This window comes from Hippopotamus amphibius, chromosome 1, assembly GCF_030028045.1.
Source record: "Hippopotamus amphibius kiboko isolate mHipAmp2 chromosome 1, mHipAmp2.hap2, whole genome shotgun sequence".
In the NCBI taxonomy this organism is placed as follows: Eukaryota; Metazoa; Chordata; class Mammalia; order Artiodactyla; family Hippopotamidae; genus Hippopotamus; species Hippopotamus amphibius.
This window is the reverse complement of record NC_080186.1, coordinates 36,101,120-36,125,758: the sequence shown is the minus strand read 5'-3', so window position 1 is coordinate 36,125,758 and position 24,639 is coordinate 36,101,120. Positions and strand designations below refer to the sequence as shown.

Below are 24,639 nucleotides of genomic sequence, written 5' to 3'. Positions count from 1 at the left end.
TTGTAGGCCTGTGTGCTATTTGCTACCAGCCTGAAGCTACCCAGCTCCGTGGCCTAAAACCATTTCTGTGGCTAGCGGAATGCAGGGTGGTCTCTTTCTAGGTCTGTGAGAAGTACATTAGAAATGTGGACCACTGAAGGCCACATTCTCCTTTTTGCCTTGAAGACCCCAGGCCAGCCTGCTCAGTCTGATATCCTGGGAGGTGGTGCCAGGGGGCAGGAAGGAGAGTCATACTGCTCAGGGTCTCCGCACCCTGGAGGCGGGGTGTAGCCTAGTGGATCACCACGGTGAGGTGATGGCTGCCAGCTGGTTTCCATGTCAGGCTGGTGCCGGCCTTTTCCCTAGCTCTGGGTAGCCTGAGCTCTGAGATGCCCAGTGGCAGAACATACTTGGGTCCTGCCCACACAGCCGACATGGGGCCTTACCATGTTGTGGACTCCTCCTCTGAGGTAGGGAGTGAGGATAATTTCCTGTGGAAAGCAAGAGAAACAGCTGACTGCCATGGTTAGGACCTCGGTCCTATAGCTATGAGGCCAGTGGGTCAGCTTCCTGGCCATGAAGAGGCTCTTGATAGGCGAGATCAGCTCAGAGTCAGGCCAGGCTCCCAGTGCACACAAAGTGCGTAGGTGGGGTGGGGAGAGGGTTCTGGAGGTTGTATAGGAATTCTGGGCCTTTGAGCTGCAGCCTAATCCCAGAGAGAACGAGAACCAGACCTTCTGCCCTTCCTTCAGCTTCCCTAGAGCCCTCTCGTCAGCAGAGGTGCATCGGGTTAGCCCCAAGAAGGCAGCTTGCGTTGATGGGGTCATGTTTCAGCTGCAGCTAATCCAAGTCACTCGATATAAATCTCTCCCTGCTGCCTCTCCCCTCCCTCCCATCCCCAACCCACAGACAGGGAAATGAATCCTGGCCCTCGCCCTGAATACATCATGGCAGGCCTGCCTCTAATGAGAGAGGGCCATTCATTGTGGGGTGAAGCTCCCTGCAGAGCCTGGGATGCCATTAATTAAAGAAGAGCCACCTGAAGCCAGTTGTGTGGCGCAGCCTGCCACGCTCAGATGGAGTGGTGGTGGGGTAGCCTCGTTAGCCTGACAGCTTCTTGGGCCCAGCGTTCCTGGGCGCGGAGGAGCGAGGGGTGCCCCGCCTCCACCTGGGAGCTCACGGCCTCTGGGGCCAGCTGCCTCACAGACGCAGGAGAGCCCCCTCCTGCACCTGTCCTGGGGCCTGGACCTGGCAGGAAAGGGGCTCCTGATGGTGGGCTTGGCTGGGGCTTGTCCATTACCTGTGTGCAGGCCGCAGGGCAGGAGCAGGTTTCTGTGGAGCCTGAGCAGACTCCTGGCTCCCCGTCTGCACTCCCTTCCTGCTCTTCTCCCCGTGGTCCTGGAGCTGCAGGTCAGTGGGCGATGCAGCCTGCAGCCTTCCCTCAGAGCCTGAGTCTGGGGAAGCAGGTGTGCCCTGGAAGGACCTTGGGCCTGTGGGGGCGCTTGGGGAGAAAGAAGTCCTGTCATCGGGTCTACGAGCATGGCCCTTCCCTTGGAGACAGAGCCTCTGGTGTTCCACTTTCTGGGCATTTCTAGGCTGAAGGGTGGGACTCCAGTGGCAGCCTCATCTCTTCACCCCCTGGGAAGGTGTCGGAAGCTCTAAAGCGCTTTAGTGATCATAGGAATCCCTGGAATGGAAGTCTTGCTCAGTTGTAACCCTGACAAAAGATGGAGATGTTTATGTAATGACTGACCAGGCGTTGAGATGTTTATGGTGGTGGGAGCCTCTTGCTTTGGCCTGCTGCAGAGCTGCTAACTAGATGGCTCTTTACTGCTTAATTGGTCCTGAGGTGAGTGTTGCCCCCTGGCTTCTGGTCCCTGGTCTGATAGATGGAGCACCCCTTGACCATCCATGAGGGTCTTACTGCCTTCCCCTTGCTGGCAGGAGGGGCTGTAGGCACGCGGACCTTGACCATTGCCCAGAGTTTGGGTACCCAGCCAGTCTCTGCATGGCTTGTCAGGAAGACAGATTGGTTCTGTGTCTGTGGCTCTTCTGGGCAGTGTCTGGAAGTCTGGTTCTGCGCTCTGGGGGAGAGTCTGGCAGGCTGCTGCAGAGAGCCTCAGGGCCAGCAGGGCACGACTTGACCGGGGGTGCCGACTCTGCTTCCCTAGAGCTTGCGTGGTCTGGAGTAGAGGCTGCACGTGGCCTCCCATCAGGTCATGACGTCCTCCGCCTAAGACTCGGGCTGCACTGCTTTGTGTTTTGAACATTTTTTGGACCTTCCCAGGCTTTGGCCATTTGTTTGGGCCCTTCTGTCCTCTGGCAAATGGAGAGTGAAGGCTGGAGGGCTTGTGTCCTGAACTCCACGGGGAAAGAAAGCCACTGTTGATGCTGGAAAACATTTTCCTTTGGGTGAGATATTTTTCTGTTTTTTTAAAACATTCTTTGTGTGACTCTTGAGACCCAACTTTTTAAAAAAAAATTTATCTTTTTAGAAATGGAGGTATGAAATAGGTACAGTAGGATGCACACAGTATACAAACGTGAAATGGACAGCCTGATATATTGTTATACAAGTATACACCTATGTAATCACCACCTGGATCAAGATGAAGAACCTTTTCCATCATCCCAGAAAGTTCCCTTGTGCCCTTTCCCTGTCAGTAATGCCCTCCTCCTGCCAGGTAACCACTACTCTGACTTCCGTTACTTTTGGATCATTTGCCTCTTATTAACTTTCATATAAATGGAATCATACAAGATGTACTCTTTTAAGTCTGACTTCCTTTGCTCAGCATAACATGAGAGTTTCACCCATGTTGTTATATGTATTGGTAGTTCAGCCTTTTTATTGCTGGGTAGGATTCTATCGTATTACTTTACTATACTGCAGTTTACCTGTTCCCCTTTTGTTGGACTACATACCTTCTTTAGTTTTTCAGTTTATGTTTGTCAAATAAGTATCTGAATGTTCAATCTGATATGAGCATCTCCCTAGAACTATCAGCTTGTCCTAATCTCCCTCATCCTTTAAAACCTAATTCCAGTCCCTTAGACGTGTGGTCTTCCCTGTCTCTTGTGGAATATGCACTGGCCTCCTTCTTTTCTGAACCCCTGTGGTAGAGAGAGGCTGACCCCAGGCCTGTGGAGGTGGCCTTTGAGTCCTGGTGGCCTATGTATTCTTTCAGCAGATGTTCATTGAATGCCCATTATATGTTTTACAATGTTCCAGGTATTGAGGATTTAGCAGTGAACAAAGAGATGAAACTTCCAAAATATCCTGCCTTCATGCAGTTTACATTTCAGTGCCTGCAGCCAGCACTGCCCTCTGTCTTTTGGACCCTGATGCCAGAAGAATCTTAGTCTTGCCCAGGATCCTGGGATTCTATAGGAGCTGGTGGCAGTGGCTCTTGCCACCTTGACAGGGCCTCTCTAGGGCTTTTGTGGGCTTTCGTCTCCCTTTTCTGCTCCTGCTGCTTGGCAGTGAAAGGGTTTCTCAAGATTGGTGCTTCCTTCCACTGTCCAGGAGTCTGATTCCCTCTGTGAGAGGAGAGAGTTAATCTCCAACTTTCCATGCCTGTAAGGTGAGTGACCTCTTTTGTCAGCGCTTGCCAATCTGTCCTCTAATTCCCAGCCAGGGTAATGGAGACATGACTTTGTGCTAAAGCAAACCACCAGCTCTCCTAGTGCAGATTCTGCCCTGATCCAGGCAGCTCAGGGAGGATCTCCTCGCAGGTGCTCAGGCACCTGGGGGCTACAGAGGTGTTGGCACCTGAGCAACTTTGGTCTTGAACAGTGATTGGCAGATTCAAGGAGGGAAGATGCCCTGCCACCGTACACTCCCTAACCACCATCCGTGCCAGTGGGGCAGCTGCTTTTGAGATAGGTTTCTCTCATCAGGCTCCTAAGAGCACATGAGAGGCTGTGAACACCCCAGTGAGGAGGAAGGGTCAGGAAACAGGGGTCTTGGAAGCTGAAGGCCAGGGAACTCAGGGCTGCAGCTGGCATAGTGGCCTGTGCCTGAATGATCTGTGGACTCTGGGGGCTTAGGTCTGTCGGGCTTTGGGAAGGGTGCCGTGAGCAGGTGGGATAAATTCTCAGTGTCCCTGGCTAACGGGTGACATGACTCAGACTTGATAGTTCTGTAAAACTGTTTCTTCCAAAGCCTGCAAGGATGTTGGTTTGGGGAAGAAAGCCAGCCAGCCCAGAGAATCCCGGGAGCCTGACAGGCCTTTTTCTCTGCGATTCTTTCTTGCAGGCAGCCTGAGGCAGCCTGTCTCTTTGTTAACAGAGTGACAGCAATGTGACACCATGGAAATAATTACTAACAAATCACGGTGCTGACTGCAAACAGCTCTCTGTCTTCAGAGGCATGTCAGGGTGCATTAGAGCAGGACTGGAGGAGCAGCACGTGGGGGCTGAGTCGCAGCCCGTGCTCAGACGCTCTCCTCTTCTTCCCCCACCCTGACCCCTTGCTGCTCTGTCTGACTTTCCTGTTTGTGGCCTTTCCCCACTAGGTCAGCTAAGGGACCCGCTGGATAAGTGGCGTGTGGCTAGTCCCGCTTCCTCTAGGGAGGTAGCTAGGACTCTCGTCTTTGCTAAGGAACACCTGGGTGGTGATGAGATCCAGGAGCTTTTCCGTTACCGCCCCCAAAAGGTGGAAGGATGCTCCATTTTTGATTTACCCTCTGCCAGTTGGGACCAGCTTCACCTGCTGGTGGTTTTGGGGTGATAGAGAGTATTTGTGCCAGCTGGACCCAGAATCCGGGGGAAGCCTTGCGTTTCAGTGTTGGCTCAGCTCCCTGCCCCCACAGCCCTAGATTCTTCTTCAATTGCCATAGTCAATTTTGGGCAAGTCGACTTTGTCCATTCCCTCTTGGTTAGCAGAGTGATTGCTCTGACTGTCAGGGCTGTAAATAATGTTCTTGGTGTGTGTGGCTGGAGGCAGTCGTGTGGGGTGGGGAAAGGAGTGGAAGGAGGAGCAGCACTCGGATGGCTCCCTCACTTGCCCCCCTCCCCTCTCATACAATATTTATCCAGGGATGGGAGTCAGATGCAGCGACCTCAGGGTCACCCAGTTAAATAGCTTCTGAACCTCCCTGCATTCTAATTGCTGCAGTTGTCCTTTGCTCTGGAGACTTCTCCTCCCCATTGTCTGCTGAGGCACACACTAATGGCTCTCCTCCCTGGCCCTGCTGGGAGGCATGTGTGGGATGGGGGTATGTGGAGGGAGGGAGAGGGCTCATTGCTACCTCTTTTTCCCCTGGGGAAAAGGGAATCTAGGGCCTATTAACAAGTGGCTTTAGCTAGGAGGAGCATAGTCCCCTGCCTCTCCGCTGCCTCCTCCCCAAAGCTGACTGGAGAAGGAGGCCCAGGAGGTGGGTTTGGCTGATGGGCCAAGGGGTTTCACCCATGTCCAGTCCGATAAACAGAATTCTGGGACTAGTGGCTGGAGTCCTTGGCTGAGGAGCATCATCCTGTGTTCCCATGGTCCCACGTTCATGGTTTGGAAACTTCTGAGTGGCCTTTCCTGTTGAAATATACTGCATTTTGCTCAAAGATTGGCCAGATGCAAAAGTCTCTTTGGTCCCTCGGAGGCTGATTTAGATGATTGATGATGGTAACAGGTGTGCCGCATTTGGTGATTTAAGTGTGGCACGTGCCACACGTCTTCACTAGAACCGTCCTGTAAATGTCAGTTACCACCCACTGCAGCTCTTCTCTTCTGAGAAATGCTGTTGGAAACTGCCATTGAAGGCACTTACCACTGTGTATCCTGGAAGAATATTCCAGCAGGAGCCTAAAGTTAGCCCCTGTTGAGAGTTGCTCAGGGCCCAGTAAGTACTGTGCTGGGGACTGTGGGGACTGCCCAGTGATCAGGACAGAAGGAACAGCACGTGCAAAACTAATTGCAGGCTAAGTAATAAGTAAGGAAGAGCATGAGAACACTACAAAGAAGATACAGAATGAAAGCCACGAGAACCCAGAGCAGCACAGTAGAGAGACTGAATGGGTAGTATTTTTAGCAGGAAACTTTTTAAAAATAAAATGTTAAAGAAAGCCCAATATTTTAAAACATATAAAAGTTGAGCTGTTCTGGTTGGCGCTGGGGCAAGGCCCTGCCCATTCTTCCTCCTCCTCCCCTAGTCTGCAGAGTAGCCCGATGTCCCTCCTAGAACCCTAGCGCTCCACAGAGCACAGTTTAAAATGCCCACCAGAAGTATGACTCTGTGGGCTAGGTGTTACACATCCTGAAGGAGCCAGGGGAGCCTGGATCAGGGCAGAGGAGGTCAGCCATGGGTAAGGGGAACAGCTGTGTCCCTGAAGTAGAGGTCAGACTGCATCCCAGATACCAAATGCCTGCAGGATGCTCTCCACAGAGCCTCCAGAGGGCATTGTAGGCCACACAAAGGCAGCCCAGGCAAAGGGTCAAGATGGCCATAGGCCAGGTGGAGACTAGTGGGTGATGAGTGAGGTATCTTGGAGACCACTCAAACTGCTGTGGGGCACCTGAGCCAAAAAGAGAATCGCTTACCAGCTGAGACACTGAGCAGAGTGCCCTGGAGACCTCCTGTCACCTCCTCCCACGACCTCACTGCCTGCTGGGGCCTCTGCCATTCCACCTGGGAAAGAGGGCTGGCCAATCCTGGTGGCTGCTTCAGCACTTCTCGCAGCCACAGGTGGGGCCCTGTGCCCTTTCCTTGGAAGAATTGCAGTGGGAGGGACTCTGAAGAGGCACTTATCTTATTGTTTCACTAGAGAGGGGCTGGCGAGATACACAGTATTTGATTTCATAGCATATTTGCGGCGCTGGGGAGGCGCAGGTTAGACTGTTCCACAGGGTGTTTGTGGCTCTTGTGTGCTTTGTGTGGTTATTTATATGGGCTCCATGTGGGAGAAATGGGAGTAGAGATAGGTGGCCAGTGGGCCAAAAAGCAGTGGAGCAGGGAGGCATGCTGTACATACAATACAGGGCCTTTTGGAGGCTTCGCGTATCTGCTTCCCAGTGTGGATTTGAGGTTGGTTTTCTCTGGGAGGACAGGCAGCTTGGCCTACCGGGCGTCCCTCTGCACCCGCCTATGTTCTGGTTTCTGTTTGGGAACTCTCCAGAGCAGCATGTCTGGGAACACGTCCAGCTGTGCTGCCAGACCCAGACGCAGGTGACGGCCTTTTGTCTGTACCATAGGGAAACCAAGAGGAAATGAAATGTCATTTGCCCCCTGCACAGCAGGTCGCTGCCAGATCAGACGCTGCTGATCAGAGCTGTGCGAGGGCACTCGAGGGAAGGCTCGTGCCTGCAGCCATGCCCTCTGAGCTGTGGAGACTACCAGGTGATGGCCTGGCTCGTGCCCAAGGCTTTCTCTGCCAGGCGGTGTTCACCCTGGCCTGGGGCCCAGCCCTCTGCTACAGGGCAGCTGTGGCCCATGCCAGGCCAGAGGTGCATGTGTACCAGTGGCAGGGAGCGGAGGGGCAGGGCAGGGCAGGGCCTGGCAGCAGAGGACACACCGGAGCCAGTAGGTGATCAGCCCCTCCTCAGAGAAGCTGTGTGGTATTGTGGAAAGAGCAGGACCTTTTGGATTGAAAAAGACCTGGGTTTGAGTCCTGGCTCCACTGCCTACTAGTTGTAGGATCTTGGGAAAGTCATATCACCACTCTCAACCCCCATTTCCTCATCCGTAAAATGGAGGAGAGTATAAGCTCTGGCTCCTGACATCTGTGGGGGAAGTAGCTTCCTTTTGGGACTGGTGTCTGAATTTCCTCACCCTGCCTCCCCTAGATCTGGAGAGATGGTCTGGAGCCCCTTGTCCCTGGGGCCTCAAGTGATGTGAGTTGGCTGAAGGTGATGGGAAGTGGGGCGGGGAGTGATTCTGGCCGGGGCAGTACGGCTGGTACTCTCTCTGCACGAGGCCTTTCCTTCTTGTCCTCCTAGTCCTCTCAACCAAGCATCCCAAGGCCTTTATGAGATGAGCACGGGTGATGGTGGCCACCCTCCTAATTGTGGGGCTCAGCTGGCTCCTTCTAGCCTCACACTTGCACTCCCCTTCTTGTTGGGAGGACTTCAGGGCTCTTCCCAACCCCTCCCTTGCCTTGAGTTCTAGTGGTGGGGCGTAGTTCTTGGCTCTGCAGTGACATTTATTAACAGGGCTTTGGGAAGAGATGTTTTAATACTGCGAGAGTTCTCCCTAGAAAACTCCCCACCCCCACCTCACCCCCTATCTGAGGCATGGCTGCTGGTGGTGAAATTCATTAGTGTTGCCTGACAGGCAGTGGCGGCAGAGGCGCTCACTGTCTGCTTCCCGCTCCCTCGCTCTCGTGCTCCTGCTTCACGCACACTGATATTTAAAGCTGATGGGCTGCTTATAGACTTCTTGTACCATGACAAGTTTGGGGAGGGGGGTGGGGGAGGAAGAGACAGACAAGGAGCCAGCTGTCACACTGGTATTTCAAACAGTACTCTCTCCTGACCCTTTGCAGGCTCCAGCAAGTGTATCATCTTTCCGAAGCCTGTGGTTGGAATTGTAACCTGCAGCTGTCCCAGAGGATGGGGGGCAAGTGTGGGGGCAAAGTGGGCTGAGAAGTCGACAGTGCATTCTCCCAGGGCTGTGGGCAGGCAGAGAAGAGTGGAGGGACAGAGGGGGGTGGGGGTGGGAGGGAGGGAGTGTGTGTGTGTGTTAGAGCAAAGGGGATTGAAGCTGCGCCTTTGTAAGTGCTCCCCAGCGTTGCCTTCCCATCCCCTGAAATGAGATGGCCCTTTTGCGGTAGTCTCTCCTGGAGCGAACATTGTAGTTCACCTTGTGGTTATCTTCTAGGTGGTCCTGAAAGCTCCCTAAGTATAGGAATCAGGTTGGATTGGCCTCTACCCCTTGAGGGTCCTGGGTCTCAGTGATACCCATAAATATGTGGTGCCAATTGAGGTAGAAAGCTCTCCCACTTTGTGTCTAGACTGGGGCCTTGGCTTTTGTTCCCTCCTATTTGCGTGCTGATTCTTTGGATTTGGAGAATGAGTACCAAGGTGACTTCTCCATCCATAACTCCTCCCCTCACCGCTGAGCTTCTTGGAATTCATTTTGGCAGCTGTTGAATGGTTCTGGGACTTCCCTGACTCTGTCATCCCCGGAAAACTTCTCTAGAATCCTTTTCCTGACCAAGGCACTGTCTTCGCAATGCAGGTGGCCTGGAAGCATCTGCAAAGGCAGTTGCAAGTTTGGTCTCAGCTGACCTCCTTACAGCCAGAATCCCTTCTATAAGTGCTTATTTATAAAATGCATTTCCCTTGGCCGGCTGCTTTAACCTTCACAGAGCAGGGCATGGAGGTGATGTAACTTGCCAGAGGACACATGGTCACTTGACCAAGTTATCTCTTAGTGTGGCAGAACCATGTGCCTGGTGGGGGTTCTACTGCTCTCTCCTTCCCCCCTGCCCCCATCAGGGGCCCTTCTTGCTCCAGGGTCTGCAGTGAGGGTAGTGATTTGGGAACAGACCTGATTCCTCTGCTCCCTGCTCTTTTAGCCTTGTCAGTGCTGTCAGCGCTCCTGTTGGCTTCCTCAATTTCAGCACAGCTGCGTGTGTGTGTTTGTATGTGTGTGTGGAGGGCGGACAAAGAGGGGTTACTGGACATCTGGTGTGGGTGGAGCCAGCATGCCTTTTCTCTCTGTGGACTGAAGTGTATTCTTGAACTGTTCAGGATCATCTTTGACGTGCTCACCTCCTATAACCCCCATTGCCCCCATCCTTCCCCCACACCCTACACACTATCCTGTAGGCTTCTACTAGGGGTTGCTGGTGCAGGGCAGAGCCTTTCTCTCCCTTCCTGTCCTTGCCAGTCCTGCCCTGGCTGAAAGCACTGAGTGTTTGGCGCACCGGGGGTAGCCAGGCTGTGTCTTCTGCAATGGTGCATCTCACAGGTGAGATGGAAACTGACCGGCTTTGATAAGTACGAGGCTCAAGCATTAATTTTTTATACATCAGCAGTGGCCAAGTGAGTGAATTCAATTATGAGTCTGCTTCTCTCCACCCTCCTCCCCTCAATGTGGTGGTTCAGAGCAGAGACTAAGGAACCTGTTGAAATGAGAAACCCCTATTTCCTTGTTTGACCCCCTCACTAATTCGGGTTAAATTGCCACTCAATTGCAGTGGTGACACATTGTGCCTGCCTCTGTTTGTATAAGAGGATGCAGTAGGGGCGGAAGGACCAATTTGTGCAGAGATAAAAGGTGTCACAGGCAGATAACTAACGTCCCAGCCCCGTGCCTGCTCTCATTGTAGCTCAATTGGCTCCATGTAGAAGCCCAGCCTTCCCCTCTTTCTTCCTTCCCTCCCCTTGCTCATATTTTACCTCCATGCCACAGCGTAATGATGCCCTGTGTAGTGGGGGAGGAGATAGGCACCTCTGGCTGACAGCCCTTCCTGATAACCAAATTCCAGCCCATCCATCACCAGCTACTCTCCTCAACTTGAGGAAAAGTGATCGTGAAAGGCGGGCCGTTTATCACCCAAGGTCTGTTTATCTCCTCTGGGTGGGGGAACGGAAATAGGAGAGACAAAGAGCTGCGTCCCCAGCTAAGTGCTGCCTCGGCTTGGATAGCCTACCCAAGCTGGATGCAGGCTCATGTCATGCGGACTGGGGAGACTCTGACTAGTAGGACTCCCAGACTGGGACCAGGGGAAGGAGACCTTTCCTGAGGCTCAACCCCGGGACTTGGAGACAAGCCAGGGAGATGTGATGGTTCTGAGACGCAGGACAGCCAGCGACAGCATTCTACAGGAAGGGTTGTATCAGAATGAGCAAGTCTGGAGCCCTTCATGGACCGCCCCCCCCCAATAGGTGACCCCTCAGTAGGAGCTCCCATCTGACTGGTTGACTAGGTCTGCTGGTTCTGCCTTTCCCAGGCTGGGTCTTCTGTGCCTCCGTGCTCCAAGATGACTTTGAAGAAGACAGGGCCTTTCTCCCTGCTCTTTGCCTCTGCACCTCAGCACTCCCCTTTTCCTGCATATCTCGTGGGACAAAATAGTTTGCCCTTGCAGGTGAGCAATATATGCTTTTGGGTACCGGGACTGACAGCCTACCTCACTCCAAGATCCGGGTCCCACAGCCTTTCCAGAGAGGCAGAGCAGGGTCAAATATGGCCTCAGATTCAGTTGACTTCCTCATCTTTAAGGGCTTGAGAGTGACCTGCATCTCCCCCATTTAGGGCTGTCCCTAAGACTTGCAGAGAGAGAAGCACAGAGGAAGAGTGTCCATGACCTCTGCTAGCACTGGTGCCTGCACTCCTGCTGGTCCTGGCTCTTGGTGTCTGCCAGTCTATTTGTCAGACCTCCGTGGATGCTTCTGGCCCCATCGACTCAGGCCTAGCAGTTCTAGCAGAGTCCCCCAGCTCTGCTTCACCCAATCTTCAAAGCTGAGCTCTTGCTAACAATGGCTTCATCCTGCCCATACCCATTAGCGAGGGTGGCGTTCCCTTAATGAGCTAGTCCCCTGCCTTGGCTGGCGCCGCGCTGGTCACACCTGTTTACCATCAGGGCTGTCTGGACCTAGCCCGAGCGCCGGGCTGCAGGTGGTGGGGCTGGATGAGGGGCTCCTTTTGCTCTGTGGTGTATGCTTGGGGTGGGGGGTGCTGTTTCTTATACTCCCATTCCTCCCATACTGTTCTCTTTCTAAGCAGGAGAGGGCTTTCTTTGCTTTCTTTTTGTTATTTAGCAGTAATAATAAGGGAACTTGAGGAGTACCACATCTTTTCTAACTCTCCCCGGATGGAGCATTAGGAATCCAGTCAGGCATCAGAGGAGAGGGTTTCACTGTCTGTTTTGATGACCCTAGGGGGCCAGTGTGATAAGAGCAGGGCCACATGGTAAACAGCAAAGGCAGAGCCCTTCTCTGGCCGTAGGCCCCATAGCATTTGGAAAGCAATCATATCCCTTGGTTTAGAGCCCACAGGCAGGACTCGGGTGGGGAGGCTTCCTTAAAGAGGGCCCCTTGCATTCATGAAGCTGAAGGAAGTTTTGATTTGGTTGGAAAAAAATCCCATTCCTTTTTATGGCCTGGACATAATTGGGTCTTTTCTATTGGCCATCAGTGATGTCATTCCGACCCTCATAAAGAAGGGGAAATCACACCTGTGGACTTGGTGCATAAAATTTCATTGGGCAACAGTAATAAGCATGGCCAGATGATATTTGGGCAGTTGAGGAGCTCTGTGCCCAGTGATCCCAGCTGCATGGAGACCTGGGCACCATAAACCTGCCTGCACGTTCATGCCCGTAGGCTAGTCCAGGGCCCACTGCCAGTGGCTCTTTTCCTGGGATCAGTATCTGGTAGGAACTCACAGCATTCAGGCCCTTTGGGCCAGGGGGACTTTTGCCTTTTTCTTTTCCAAATTGGTGGAACCATGTAGCTGCTGGTACCCACTGACCCTAGCCTTGAGCTCCTGAGAACCTTGGACCCAGGTGTGACCTTGAGCACTGACCACTATGCTACCTGCCTCTCTAAAGCCCCAAACCTTGCCTTCCCAGGGACTGTAAAGACTGCATCTACATAACTGATGCCTTGTGTAGTCAGAAGACTTAGATCCCATTTCTAGTTCTCCCCTCGGCTTGTTGTCTGATCAAGCAAATCCTTTTTCTTCTCTGGGCATCAGTTTCCTCTTTTATGAAGGGATGACAATGGCTGTAACCTAGCTTCCTCACAGGGTTTCTCTTGGTGCTCTCTAAGCTGGGCTAGGATTCTGTCATAGAAATGTGTAGCTGTCTTCCCACGAGGCACCTGGAAGTTCAAGTTCTGGCATATGGCTCTGTGTCTCTTGTGAAGATGGGCCTGGGTCCTGCTACAACTGTACTGCTTGTGGCTTGAAGTCACAGAGCTAGGACCTTCCATCAGCCGGAGGACTCAACAACCTGAATGCCTGTAAGTCTGCAAACAGCATGTGTACCTGCAGGTGACTAGAGCCCCGAGTGAGAATGATGGTCCCGCCTCCGTCTGCTTCGCTTGGCCAGGGGCCCAGGCAGCACTCTGGATGCTGCTCAGCCATATCTGAAACTGAGTCTCCAGCCTGTTGATCTGTCTAGTCTGTCCTCAGCGCGGCGCATCTGGTATAGGTCCTCCTCCAAGAGAAACAGGCAGAATCCTACTGAGCTAGACCCTTCGTACTTGGGTGGAAATGCCTACAGCTGACATCTGCTTTGAAATCCTGCTGAGGAGGGTGCTCTTCCCTCTCCCAGGACCAGCCACAGCCCATAGCACTCCTGGCCTTTGTCAACTAAAAGAATCAGAGCCTGCTGGGACTGGCTAAGGGAGAGTATATGGGTGACCCAGGCCCCTTGCCTTTTGCTGGCCAGTCCCCTGACCTGTTGCTTTGCAGATTCTGCTGCTTCTGGTAGCCCCCTTCACTCACAGGCCTTAATACGATTTTTCAAAAATAGCTGATCTGAGCAAGCATTTTCACAAATACCAAGGATAAAGAACATGAAAGAAAAAGTAAAGGAAATAAGGAAATTATCCAGACATTACAGTTCTGCTTCTTAGGCAACCATGTGCTAGTTCCTAAAGCTACTTTTCATCTTTCAAAATCTTGCCTCATTTCTTTATAATGTTGGGCCTTGGTTCCCACACAGGGACATCCTACCTGGATACCCATTCATCATCTTGGCCTCAGCCAGAATTTCCCTTCCAGGGAATTGACTAGTTGGAGTTAATGTCACTGTGCCACCTGGGTGTTGAGAGGAACCTTCTGCTTGGTAAGGTTATCTTAGGTCTTAGAACAGTAAATCCTTACTCTACTGCCTGAAACATGGTCATTGACTTCCCACTAGTGTCTGTCAAATAATTGAAGAGTAATGGAGGGAAGGCAGACTGCCCTAACACTTTCTAGGTTAGAAACAGTCATTTCACCCTGATTCTTGTTGCCAAGCCTCCTTAAAAAAGGAGTTTGTGCTTGTGATCTCCACTTTCTTATCTCTTCTCACTCTTCAACACATCACCTGCTACCTTCTGTCCCCACTAGCCCACTGAGGCCAAACTCATTGCGTATTTCTCAGCTCTGTCTTGCTTAACCACTCTATGGCATTTGACACTAACGACCTGCTTTTTAAGCTCAGAAATCAGTTATAAATATTCCAGGAAGGGTAAACTTGCTTTCATCATTGTTTAGGTTGACCACAGGTGATATGAAGTGGGGTCCAAAGAGCATGTGTCACCTTGGCTATCTGATACCCTGAAAAAGGTCCAGGAACCTTGCCCTCTGGGAATGGAGGTGGGTTGGGTGAGTCCTGACTTATGGTATATTATCTCCTTTGGAATTCTCAAAGGAGCTGAGGCTGTGTGACCTGGAGAAGGGAACTCTGAGGGAAGCTCCCTAGGTGCTCAGATCTTGGGAGGGTTCTGCAAGGAAGAGCTAGAACTCTCGTTTTCTGTAGTTTCTAGAGACTTTCCTCAAACTCATGGGTGGAAGTTATAAGAGATAGAGTTTAGTTTATGGTATTAAGGAAGGATGTTCTAAAAATTGAAGGAGTCCAAAATTAGAGCTGACTGCTGTGTGTAGGAGTGAGTTCCTTGTCTGTGGTGATGGTCTGGTAGGGGTGGCCTGGTTTCATTTTAGCTCAACCAAACTTATGAGACATTAGCCCGGGCCCTCTGCTTGTCTCATTCCTTACTTTTCCCAGGTGGTCTTGTCTACTTTTATGGCTTTAATTTTACTTAAATCATATTAATGATTCAGCAGTTTATATCTCCAGTCCAGACCTCTCTTCAAAACTGGATATCCTTCTGCCTCTTAGACATTGTCCCACTGCCAAATGTCTCCTAGGCACCTCAAACTCAATAGGTATTGAGTGCTTAGCACGTGTCAGGTGTATATGTACAACTGCATTCCCAAACTCATGCCTTCTTCGGTGGGGTGGTTGGTGGGGAGACAATGGGAGCAGTCCACCCTGGTTCAGGGAGATACTGTATGAAGAGAATTTAAAAGCAATAGTGAAATCCACTAAATGCTGGTCGGCCTCATCTGTCAAATATGCTCTCTGCTCCCCTAACTTTGTTGTTTTTTTTTTTTTTTTTTTTTTTTGGCACACGGGCTTAGTTGCTCCGCGGCATGTGGGATCTTCCTGGAGCTGGGATCGAACCCATGACCTCTGCATTGGCAGGCGGATTCTTAACCACTGCACCACCTAGGAAGCCCCCTAACTTTGTTTTTATATCTGTCTCAGTGAGTAGCATAAAGCTAGCTGAGCCATACACCTCTGAATTGGGTTCTACTGCTTTCTCTCTTTGGACCCCACATCCCATCCAGTCATCAAGGCTTCCTTTACATCTTTTTTTTCTGTTGCTTGCTCGCTGTCTCTACAGCTACTGTCTGGTCTCCTGGCTATTACTTGACTTTTTTTAGTGTATTGTTTTTGTTGCCCCCAGAACAGTCTTTGTAAATCACAACCCTTCAGAGGCTCTCTATTGCCTGTGGCCAAACTCCTCTTTACAAGAAAACTCTATGATCTTCCCCAGCTGATACTTCTAGGATCTTCCTCCATCCTTCCATGCACCCCAATGCTCCAGCTTAAGGCTTTTTATCTATTTCTATTATTATCCATTCCATCGAACAAACTGTGAGCCCCTTATGGGCAGGAGTTAAGTCTTACTTTTTGAGTCCAAAGTGCCTGACTCTTATTAAACATCAGTAAGTATTTGGTTGAATGGATTTGTGTGGGCAAAACGGCATCATCAGCTAGAAGGGGAGACAGTTTATAAATTATAATTTAAAGAAAAAACAAGAACAGACTCTTGGTTTAGATTCTGACATCTTTTTATCCCTCTGCATGGTCTCTTCTCTGTCACAGAAAGCCTATTGCTAGAAACTTAAATGTCAGCTGAAGACCCTGCCCAGGTATCTCTAAGTCATATGTTTCCTCTCTCTCCCCCTGTCTTACACCTCTGCCTCTGTGTAACAAAGTGACAACAACATCCTGGTGCACTGGAAAGAACATAGGCTTTGGAGTAAGACAGATGTGGGTTCAGTTCTTGGCACTGTCATGTTTTAGCTGTGGGATTTTAGGTAACCTCTCTAAATCTTGTTTTCTCATCTATAAAATGTACAGATTTACCCACCTCACAGCATCTCTCTGAATTAATGTGAAAATGTAAGATACTTAACATATTGCAGGCCATCAGAAAGTAGTACAGCTGATAATATTTTAAATAGAGTCTCCAGGTTCTTGCAGTCGGGTCTGAGGGCTGCAGCTGGAGCCCAGTGTCCAGCTGGAGGTGGGATGCCTTTCTTGGGTGGAATAGGACCCATGGCTAGTGGGTTAGCCTCTGAGGTCTCTTTGTCTTATAGACTCCATGGATTTCCTATTTTAAAACCTCATACCTGGGACATGGGTGCTCAACTTGTTCTCTCCTCCCTTTCTTCAGGCTCCCGGGCCAGTGCCAGTACTTGGGCTTGCCAGTGGCAGATTACTTCAAGCAGTGGATTAATCTGAAAAAGGTACTGTGTCTGAGCCCCACTCCACGCTTCCTCTTGTTCTCCTGTGCCTCAGACCATCGCGCCCCCCGCCCCCACTTTCTTTTCTCATTTCTGTTTTCATCTTGTTGTTCTCATCTCTTTTCTTCTCTTTTCTCAGTACCCCTCCCTAGCTAATATGCACTGGAAGGTTGTGGTTATTTCTGGGAGTGGGGAGCTGCTTGGGGGACCAGGCTGCTGGGTGGAGTTTGACACTGCCCTCCTTGGTGTTACCCAGATGTGCAGAGAAGGCCCGATTAAGGGGAATTTCCAGATTCTTCTCTGAGCTCCACCTCCAGGCTGAGCTGCATTGCCTCTGGGAGGAAGGTGGTCCTAATTGAGCCTCTGAGAAAGTATCATGAGTGATCGTGAGTGTGGCCTCTGACCCTCCCAACTGGCCCTGGTGTCTCCTTCTGGTTGGGAGGTGGAGTTGGTTCAGACTGGCTTTGGTTCTATCTAGCCCTAGCCAAGCTTGCTCATGTGAGAAGGGCTGTGGACGCCAGAATCCACTTCCCTTTGAGCACGGGGGTGGAGACTGGCACTCATGTAGCACCAAGCATCTGGGGAGTGGGTGCTGAGGCTGTGGGCCGGAAGGGACCCTGTGTAGCTAGGAAAGTGGGCCTGGCAGAGAATAAATCATCCAGAAAACTGTACTTTCCTAGTGTGTGCTGTACTTCCTAGGTAAGCAGAAGAAGGGAGCTATAGGAATAGACTCCCCAGATCCCTGATCTGATAGGATCCTGGCTCCAGGAGGCCCAGGCCACTAGGGAGACCGACTCCCATTAATCCCTCCTGGGTAGCTCCAGGAGCCCCATGCCTTTGGTCAGCTCAGCAACTCCCAGGAAGCTCAGAAAAGGGAGAACACACCAGGGCTCAGAGTAGTGGCTCCTGGGGGGCTCACAGAAGGGAGAGGTTGTGAGGCTAGTATCGTGAGGATATGGGTCTCGAACTGGGCATTCAAGGGAGGTGGGATGTGGATCTGAGGAGGGGAGGGGGCTTTGGGGCAGGGGGAGCGGCATGCTTTTGGTGCGTGTGGGGGCTGGAGCTAAGCGAGCAGTTGGAGAGCAGTGGAAGACAATGACCTTGGACTTTGTTTCAGACATCTCAGGGCAGCCACTCCTTGTGGCAGCGTTTGTGAACTCCTTTGCTTTCCCCTGGTGTACAGGTCCTTTGCCCTCTGGCTTGTCTGTGCTTTGACTCCTCCTCACCTCTCCTGTTGCTCTTGCTTGCAACCGAACAACAGCTGTGTACTACCTCCCAGCTTTGGCTGGGGAGGCCAGGCTCTGTCCTGCCTCTGGGCCTTGGCCTATGGCCTTCCCTCCACCTGAAGCACCCCTAGTCATCTACGCTGGGCATATTCCTTCTTCTTGACGATTCAGCGCGGGTCTCACCTCTGCTGAGAAGCTCAGCAGTAAGATCTCTTGCCTCGAGGCTTCTTGACACTCTGGATATCAGTGATCCTCGAGGGCTGAAACTGAGTTTGTGTGTTCCTTGCGGACATGTCCATCTGAAGCACAGAGACTGAGTCTGGTTGCTCTCCATGTCCCTGGTGGCCAGATCAAGGCTAGGTGCAGAGTGTGTGCTCAGTGAACAATTGCTGGCTGGCTGACTGATCTCTGGGAGCTGGCTCCAGAGAGGCCTTCTCACGCGGGCCTTGGCAGGGCTACCCGTGCGGATGTGGCCCACGCTCCCAGAAGACGGTGTGCCAGCTGTCAGAGTGCATCTGAGACTGCTTGCTGGCCTCGGCAAATGCAATGTGAAGGCCCGGCCAGGCGAGGCAGGCGCTGACCATGAACACTTGCTCTGTGAAGTTCACTAGACTTTCTGGTGTATGGATAGCTCCCTGCCTTTAGGTTCCTTGGCAGAGAGGCAGGAAAGCAGATGACCTGTGTGATAACGTTGCCACGCGGGACTACCTTGGTGCTGCTGGCAGTGGAGGCAGCTGTGCTGAGCCTGCTCAGCTTGTTTCTCTGCCAGACTGTGCTGAGCCATAGTGGGGGAATGGGTACCAGGGGAAACTGAGGACTCTGTGATTGCCTCTTGGGAATTAAAACGAGCAGGTCTAAGAAAATCCAGGGGCCTTACCCCTTCCTCTCTGCCCTACAGCCACATCATGTTCCAGCTGCGCTTGAGGGCCCAACAGGAAAGATGACCCAACTCCAGTCTTTGCCAGCAGCCATTCAAGGCAGGGAGGCCTCAGGGCCCTGGAGGTCCAAGCACATGGCAATCTTTCTGACCTTCTTACTGTGTGACTTAGCACAGGTTGCACAAAGATTCCTGTACCCTTAAAAAGATCAATGATAAAAACTAAGCCAGAGAGGCCATTGCTAGGGTTGTGGGAGTACCATGTTAAAGCCTCACCCCTGCCTTCTTTCCTCTTGTGGGACCCAGGCCCTGGCAGTCTATGGGTTCCTTTCCCATCTTTGATCTTACTTTGTCCTCCCCTCTTTCCTTTTCTCCCCTCTCCTTAACCCCCCAGCAGGGCTTTGCCCCATGAAAAGAATGGGGAGGGTCCTGGTCTCCTTGGCCACCTAGACCTGCCATGTGAGTGAGCGACTGGGACTAAGGTCACCATCTGCACTGACTGACGAAGGCCTTCAGTCTGAGGAGAGGCTCAGTGTCATCTTTCAGCTGCTCTCTCCTGTGCAGAGGTGGCGTGAACTGCATCAGGGAAGGGCAGCTTTTCTAGGACCAGGTTTCCACATCTCCTGCCTCCACCTACTTTCCCTGTAGCAGAGAGGAGCAAGCCAGTGTTTGCTGACATTTGGAATGTCATTGAATGATCTATACTCTTATTGAACTGTCAGCTTCGAGAGGACTTGGGGCCCTGCTTCCAGCGGCCTCCAGGAGGTCAGGGCGGTCACCGAGGGACCAGAAGAGCGTGCGCGCGCGCGCACACGCACACACACACACACACACAAATATACACATGTGTACTCATGTGAATGAATACACTCAAGCGAGCACACCCAAAATTGTATGTATGTATCCATGTTTGCATACGTGTATACACATATTCACCTGCAGAAATATATGAAAACGTACACAGACACAAATGTGTTTATAAATACACATTCCTAAAAGGTAAGGACACGTGCACATATATAAACATACACATCTGCATCAATAAATAAAATATTCGTGAGTGCCTTTTGTGTTCCAGGTACTGTGCTGAACCCTGGAACACAAAAGGTGTGTAACAGAAAAGGTGGGTGTTAAACAATTCCGATTGTGTTGTAACACTAAAAAGTCCAGAGTCATGGAATCATATCACAAGGGGACCTGCCTTAGTGTGGTGGGGGGAGGAAGGCAGTCTAAGCTGAGACCTGGGGGATGAACAGGAATTGGCTAAGCAGAGGAAACCACATGTGGCAAGGCCCTGGGGTGGAGAGAAGCCTGGCAGCTTCACGGAACTAGAGTTTAAGTTCCATGAGGGCCAAAGATTTTTGTCTCTTCTGTTTACTCTTCTGTCCTCATCACTTTGGCTAGTTCCTGGCACACAGTAGATGTTTAATCATTATTTGTTGAATGAATGACTACCTGAAGCACAGTCAATGTGGGGAAGAGAGAAGGCTGACGTAAGATGAAACTGGAGGGGAGGCATTCTTGTGAAGCTGTTGAGAAGGTATTTGAATATATAGGTCTGGAGCTCAGGGATAAGGTCTGGATAAGAGATACAAATTTGGAGGCATTATTGGTGTGTGAATGATAATTGAAACCATGGGAATGGAGTGAATAAGATTAAAAGGGAAGAGCCTAGGACAGAACACTGGGAAATACCAATGTTTAATGCATAGAAGAGGAGGAGTCAGAACTAGAGAAGGAGGAGGAGTGGTCACTAGTAGTAATAATAGTATTTCTTATTTAATGGTTGCATTTAGTGTGCTAGACCTGTTGTGTCCAATATAGTTGCCACTAGTCACCTGGAGCAATAGAGCCCTTAGAATGTAGCTGAAATGACTGGCGAACAAATTTTAAATTTTATTTAGTTGAAATTAATTTAAATTTTCAAAAAGAACTTTTAAGTATATTTAGAACACACTGGATTGGTGAATCTGCATTTTCAACTGTTAATTGTTTAAAATCTAAACACAGACCAGGTATTTCTGATGAAGATTTAGCATCTCAACTGAGATGTGTCATAAGTGTAAATTACACACTTAGTATGAAAACATACAAAATACCCCATTAAGAATTTTTTATACCGAGTACATATTGAGATGATAATCTTTGGATATATATTAAATAAAACACATTCTTAAAATTCTTTTTCTTTTTACTTGAGCTGGGCATTCAGTTCATAAATTGCTTGTGCGGCTCATGTTATGTTTGTGTGGGACAGTGCTGTGCCAGACCCGGTGCTCATCATCTGACACATTATGTAATCTTCACAGCCCTGTACGGTAGTTACTATTATCTTTTGCATTTTAAGGTTGAGAAAACCGAGGTGCAGAGTGATGACGCAACTTGCTCAGGGTCTCACTTTGGTACATGGCAGAGGTAGAACTTAAATTTAGTTTTGCCTGACTCTGTACTAAAGAGAGTAAACAGAGTATAAAAGAGAGAGTAAAAGAATGGTAGGAGAAGAGGTAGGCCAGGAGAGTGTAGTCACAGAAACCAAGGAGAAAGAGTGTCTCTGGAAGAAGAGGACTGGTCAGCTCAGAGGGAGCCACTTAATGTAAAGACTGAAATACGAGTGCCAGACCTGAGCTCAGGGGCCTGGTGACCCTGGTAAAACCTCTTGACGGCATGGTGGGGGTAGCAGCCAAACAGGAGTGAGTTGGGGTGTAAATGAGGAGATGGAGAAATTTTAACTTTCTCAGAAATGTGGCTTTGAAGGAGAGAGAATGGGTTAGGGCTGTGGTGGGGCAGCTGTGGAGTTGAGGCAGGTTTTGTGTTTTAAGATGGAAAACGTGCTTGTTTGTGTATTAGAGAAGGAAAGGTCGAAATCTAGGAGTGAGCGAGGTCTCTGAGAAGGTGACAGAAGATGGTATGGAAAACCCAGGTTTTTGACATTGGCTCTCCTCAGGAGGAAGGTCCCCTCTTCCATCATGATGGGGGAAGGAGAAGAAGATGGGTGCAGACAGATGCAGGTAAGCTTGTGGATTTGGTGATGACAAGAAGTAGTTCCCATGTGATGGCTTTTGTTTTTCTCTGTGAAGTAGATTGATCATTTGCTGATAATTAATAGTGGAGGGCTGGGAAGATTTGCAGAAAGTGGAAAAGGACTGCTGTAGTTTTGGTAAAGAATAGCAGTGTGAGCTTACTTGAGTATAGTAGGATTTCTAGGCAGTGTTGAGGGTCCAGTTGATGTTGGTGACATTAATTCACAGTGGAACCTCTCTGTTCAGTTGTGTGGCTTTTCTTTAGCAAAGCTCAGCTGCCTGGCTGTGGGTATGCAGAGAGCAGACATTTAGACTCATCCACAGTAGAGATTTTCCCAAGGGGTGTGGTGAAAGGAACAAAGGAGTTGAAGATATTGTCAAGACAGTGGTTGCCAAGATGGACTGTGGGATTGAAGCTGGATGTTGAGGGAAGAGAAGACAGCAGGGGGCCTGACAGATATGGAAAAAGTAGATGGGTCCCAGTAAGATGGGGAACAGGTATACCGGGTATAATTGAGCATGTCAGATGAAAGGATAAGAGATTATGATTGAAAAGTAGGATGTCTGAATTAGTGATTTCAGAGATGGGGCAGTTCTAGGTATTGGCAGGCTCCAAGGTGTGCCCATGGGGGTGGTGGAAGAGAATGTTATTGTAAATAAGAGGTCAAGAAATGGATGGGTCCAAAAGGATGTGAGTATATGGATATACACATGCACACATAATATGTATATATTCACTGTATATGCAGGACACATAGGTTTAAATAGGTGTATAAATGCATGCTTACACATATACATTTCATGTACAGACAGACCAAGCTGTACATGTGTATGCACATACACTCACAAATGGTCTGGAATTCCCACTGGTGCCTGGGCCTGTTTGGATGGGCTTTTGGGGAAGCAGGCAGGCAGCCTTAGGAGGATTCTGAGTCAGTCCCGGCAGACAGGGCTCAGCCAGGGATGCTCAGAAGTTGTGGGGTTGGAGGTCACCTGGAATTTGACAGACCGAGATGAACCAGGGTGTGAAGATTGCTGCTCCACTTTTCCTCTGCCATCTGTGCTGTCCGCCCTGCTACAATTTCTGGGTGCCCTGAAGGGGATGGGGTTGGGACCAGCTGTGAAAGAGGGAGAGGAGACCTTCTTGGGTCCCTCCAAGAAGCATTTCTGTCTACTCCCTCCCTTGGGAGCGGACAGCAGGAGAAACTGCGGAAGGGAGGATTGGTGTCCACGATTGAGTACGACTTTTTCTGACCTTGGAGCATTCAGAGTCCCAATCAGCGCAGTAATAAATTAAGGGCTTATGGAGGAATAAATTCTCAGCCTTAATGAAGTTCTTTGCTGGGGGCCATAGGCAGGTCAGCAGGTTGGAATGATGCAGATTGGAGGCTCCAGCGTGTGGGCTTAGCTAGCCGGGAAGCCATCAGGACTGAAAGGGTCTGGAACTCTGCTGGTAGGTCACTTTTTTGGAGCTGTGGGGACAGAGCTGTTCAAGTGATAGGCAGCCTGACAGAGGCTGGGACTCTATACAATGGTGGCTGCATTGTGCCTGCTGCAGAGCCCCTTGATTGGAGCTATTTGGAACAAAACGAGAACAAAACAAAAATGAAAACCAAGAGAGGCGTGAAGATGTAGGAGCCCTGCCGGGTGTTTGTTTTGTTTTATTTTGGAGGAAGGAGGGCTTGCATTGAGACAGATGCTTCTGGACCACTCAGTGGTCAGGACCAGACTGGGGCTGTGGCCCAGGTCTTTGCCATCATCCAAAGTACAGAGTGTTGTCCGTGGGGCAGTGGGCACAAGGGCTGCTGTGTTGAGGGGAGCCAGCTCTGAGGCCAGATAGATGAGGGGCTCTAGCCGGCTTTGGGAAGAAATACGTGCAAAGAGAATAGGACACGAAGCGCCGGGTATGAATGTGGGAGAGGTGGCGGCACAGGCACGGGACAAGGAGAGGCCAAGTGGGAGAGCAGCCCAGAGCGATTGCCACTGGATTTGATGCTGAAACCCCGGGAGGGGCCAATTTGGGGGCTGGAGGCTTTGGATTGGAAAGCTGAAACTAGAACCCAGGCCTCAAGACTCCACATCCTGAGCTCTTTCTCCTTTCATCCCATCCTCCGTAGCATCTGCCCTTGGGAATGAGCCCTTGGGATGTAGTTCAGAGGGAGCAGAGGGACCAGTGCTGTATTTGGAGTCGGGGCAGCTGGAGCTAGAGAGACTGTCTTCTTTCTTCTTGTCTCCCTGCCCCCATGGCGTAGTGCCCTGCCTGGGCTTTTCCTTTAAATATGTCTTACAGCTGTCTGAACTCTGAAATTTCTTTCACTCCTTCCCTTGCCTTGTTAACATGTGTTGCCTTTGGGGTAATCAGGGAAAAAATATTATGTCCTTTTACAATTACCGGGTTTGGAATATTAAAATGTCTCGCTGCATCGGCACTGTTATTTTGATTGGTATTCTAACCTTTGACTAGCCCATAAAGCGCGCCGCTCCTGAAGCCAATATTGCAGGACTGAAATTTAATTCCGAAATGATTCCAGATAATAGGGAGACAGATAATATATGCATGAAGGATATTATGTTTGGACTAACTGCAGCAGGGCCAGGGCTGGGGAGCTGAATAATAGCCCAGAGTGAGTTATAATCTGTGGGACAGAAATGCCTTACTGTCAGGGCCAGGAGAGGAACTCTTAAATCAAAGGCACGGGAAAGGGTGCCATTGAGTATGCTCGTTTTGACAGGAAGAGTACCGGAGCCAAGAGGGTAGGTATGGGAGGCTATGGCCCATCCTTCCTCTTGAGCACGGTACCCAAGGCCTGGATGATCTAGCTCACTGCAGCGTCCCTATCTTCATATCTCCTGTCCCTCTAACATTCCAGCCATATCAAACTTCTTGCTGCTCTTCAAATAGGACACTTTCACTTCCCTTTGCGCATTCTGTTCCCTTTGCTTACATTGCCTTTCCCCTTTCAGTGTGTTGGAAAAACTCCTGTTCATCCTTCAAAACCCTCTTCTGTGAAGCCTTCTCTGATGTTGCCCCACTTCTGGTAGACACAGTTAATCACTGCCTTTGTATGGCT

General features: G+C 50.5%; 1 protein-coding gene across 18 annotated transcripts in view; it reads left to right on the top strand.

Moving 5' to 3' along the window:
• The window catches only part of ERI3 (ERI1 exoribonuclease family member 3), a 124,002-nt gene that overhangs the window by 50,029 nt on the left and 49,334 nt on the right, over positions 1 to 24,639 (top strand). For 15 of the 18 annotated variants that reach the window (XM_057708615.1, XM_057708563.1, XM_057708467.1 and 12 more), the window contains one exon: positions 16,376 to 16,448. The exons of 1 other annotated variant lie outside the window; for it this stretch is intronic. In XM_057708615.1, the coding sequence (XP_057564598.1) occupies positions 16,376 to 16,448 (73 nt within the window). Of the gene's footprint in view, positions 1 to 14,123; positions 14,175 to 16,375; positions 16,449 to 21,492; positions 21,557 to 24,639 lie in introns of those variants that run through there. 2 more of the 18 variants (XM_057708486.1, XR_009049150.1) reach the window with 2 other exon arrangements.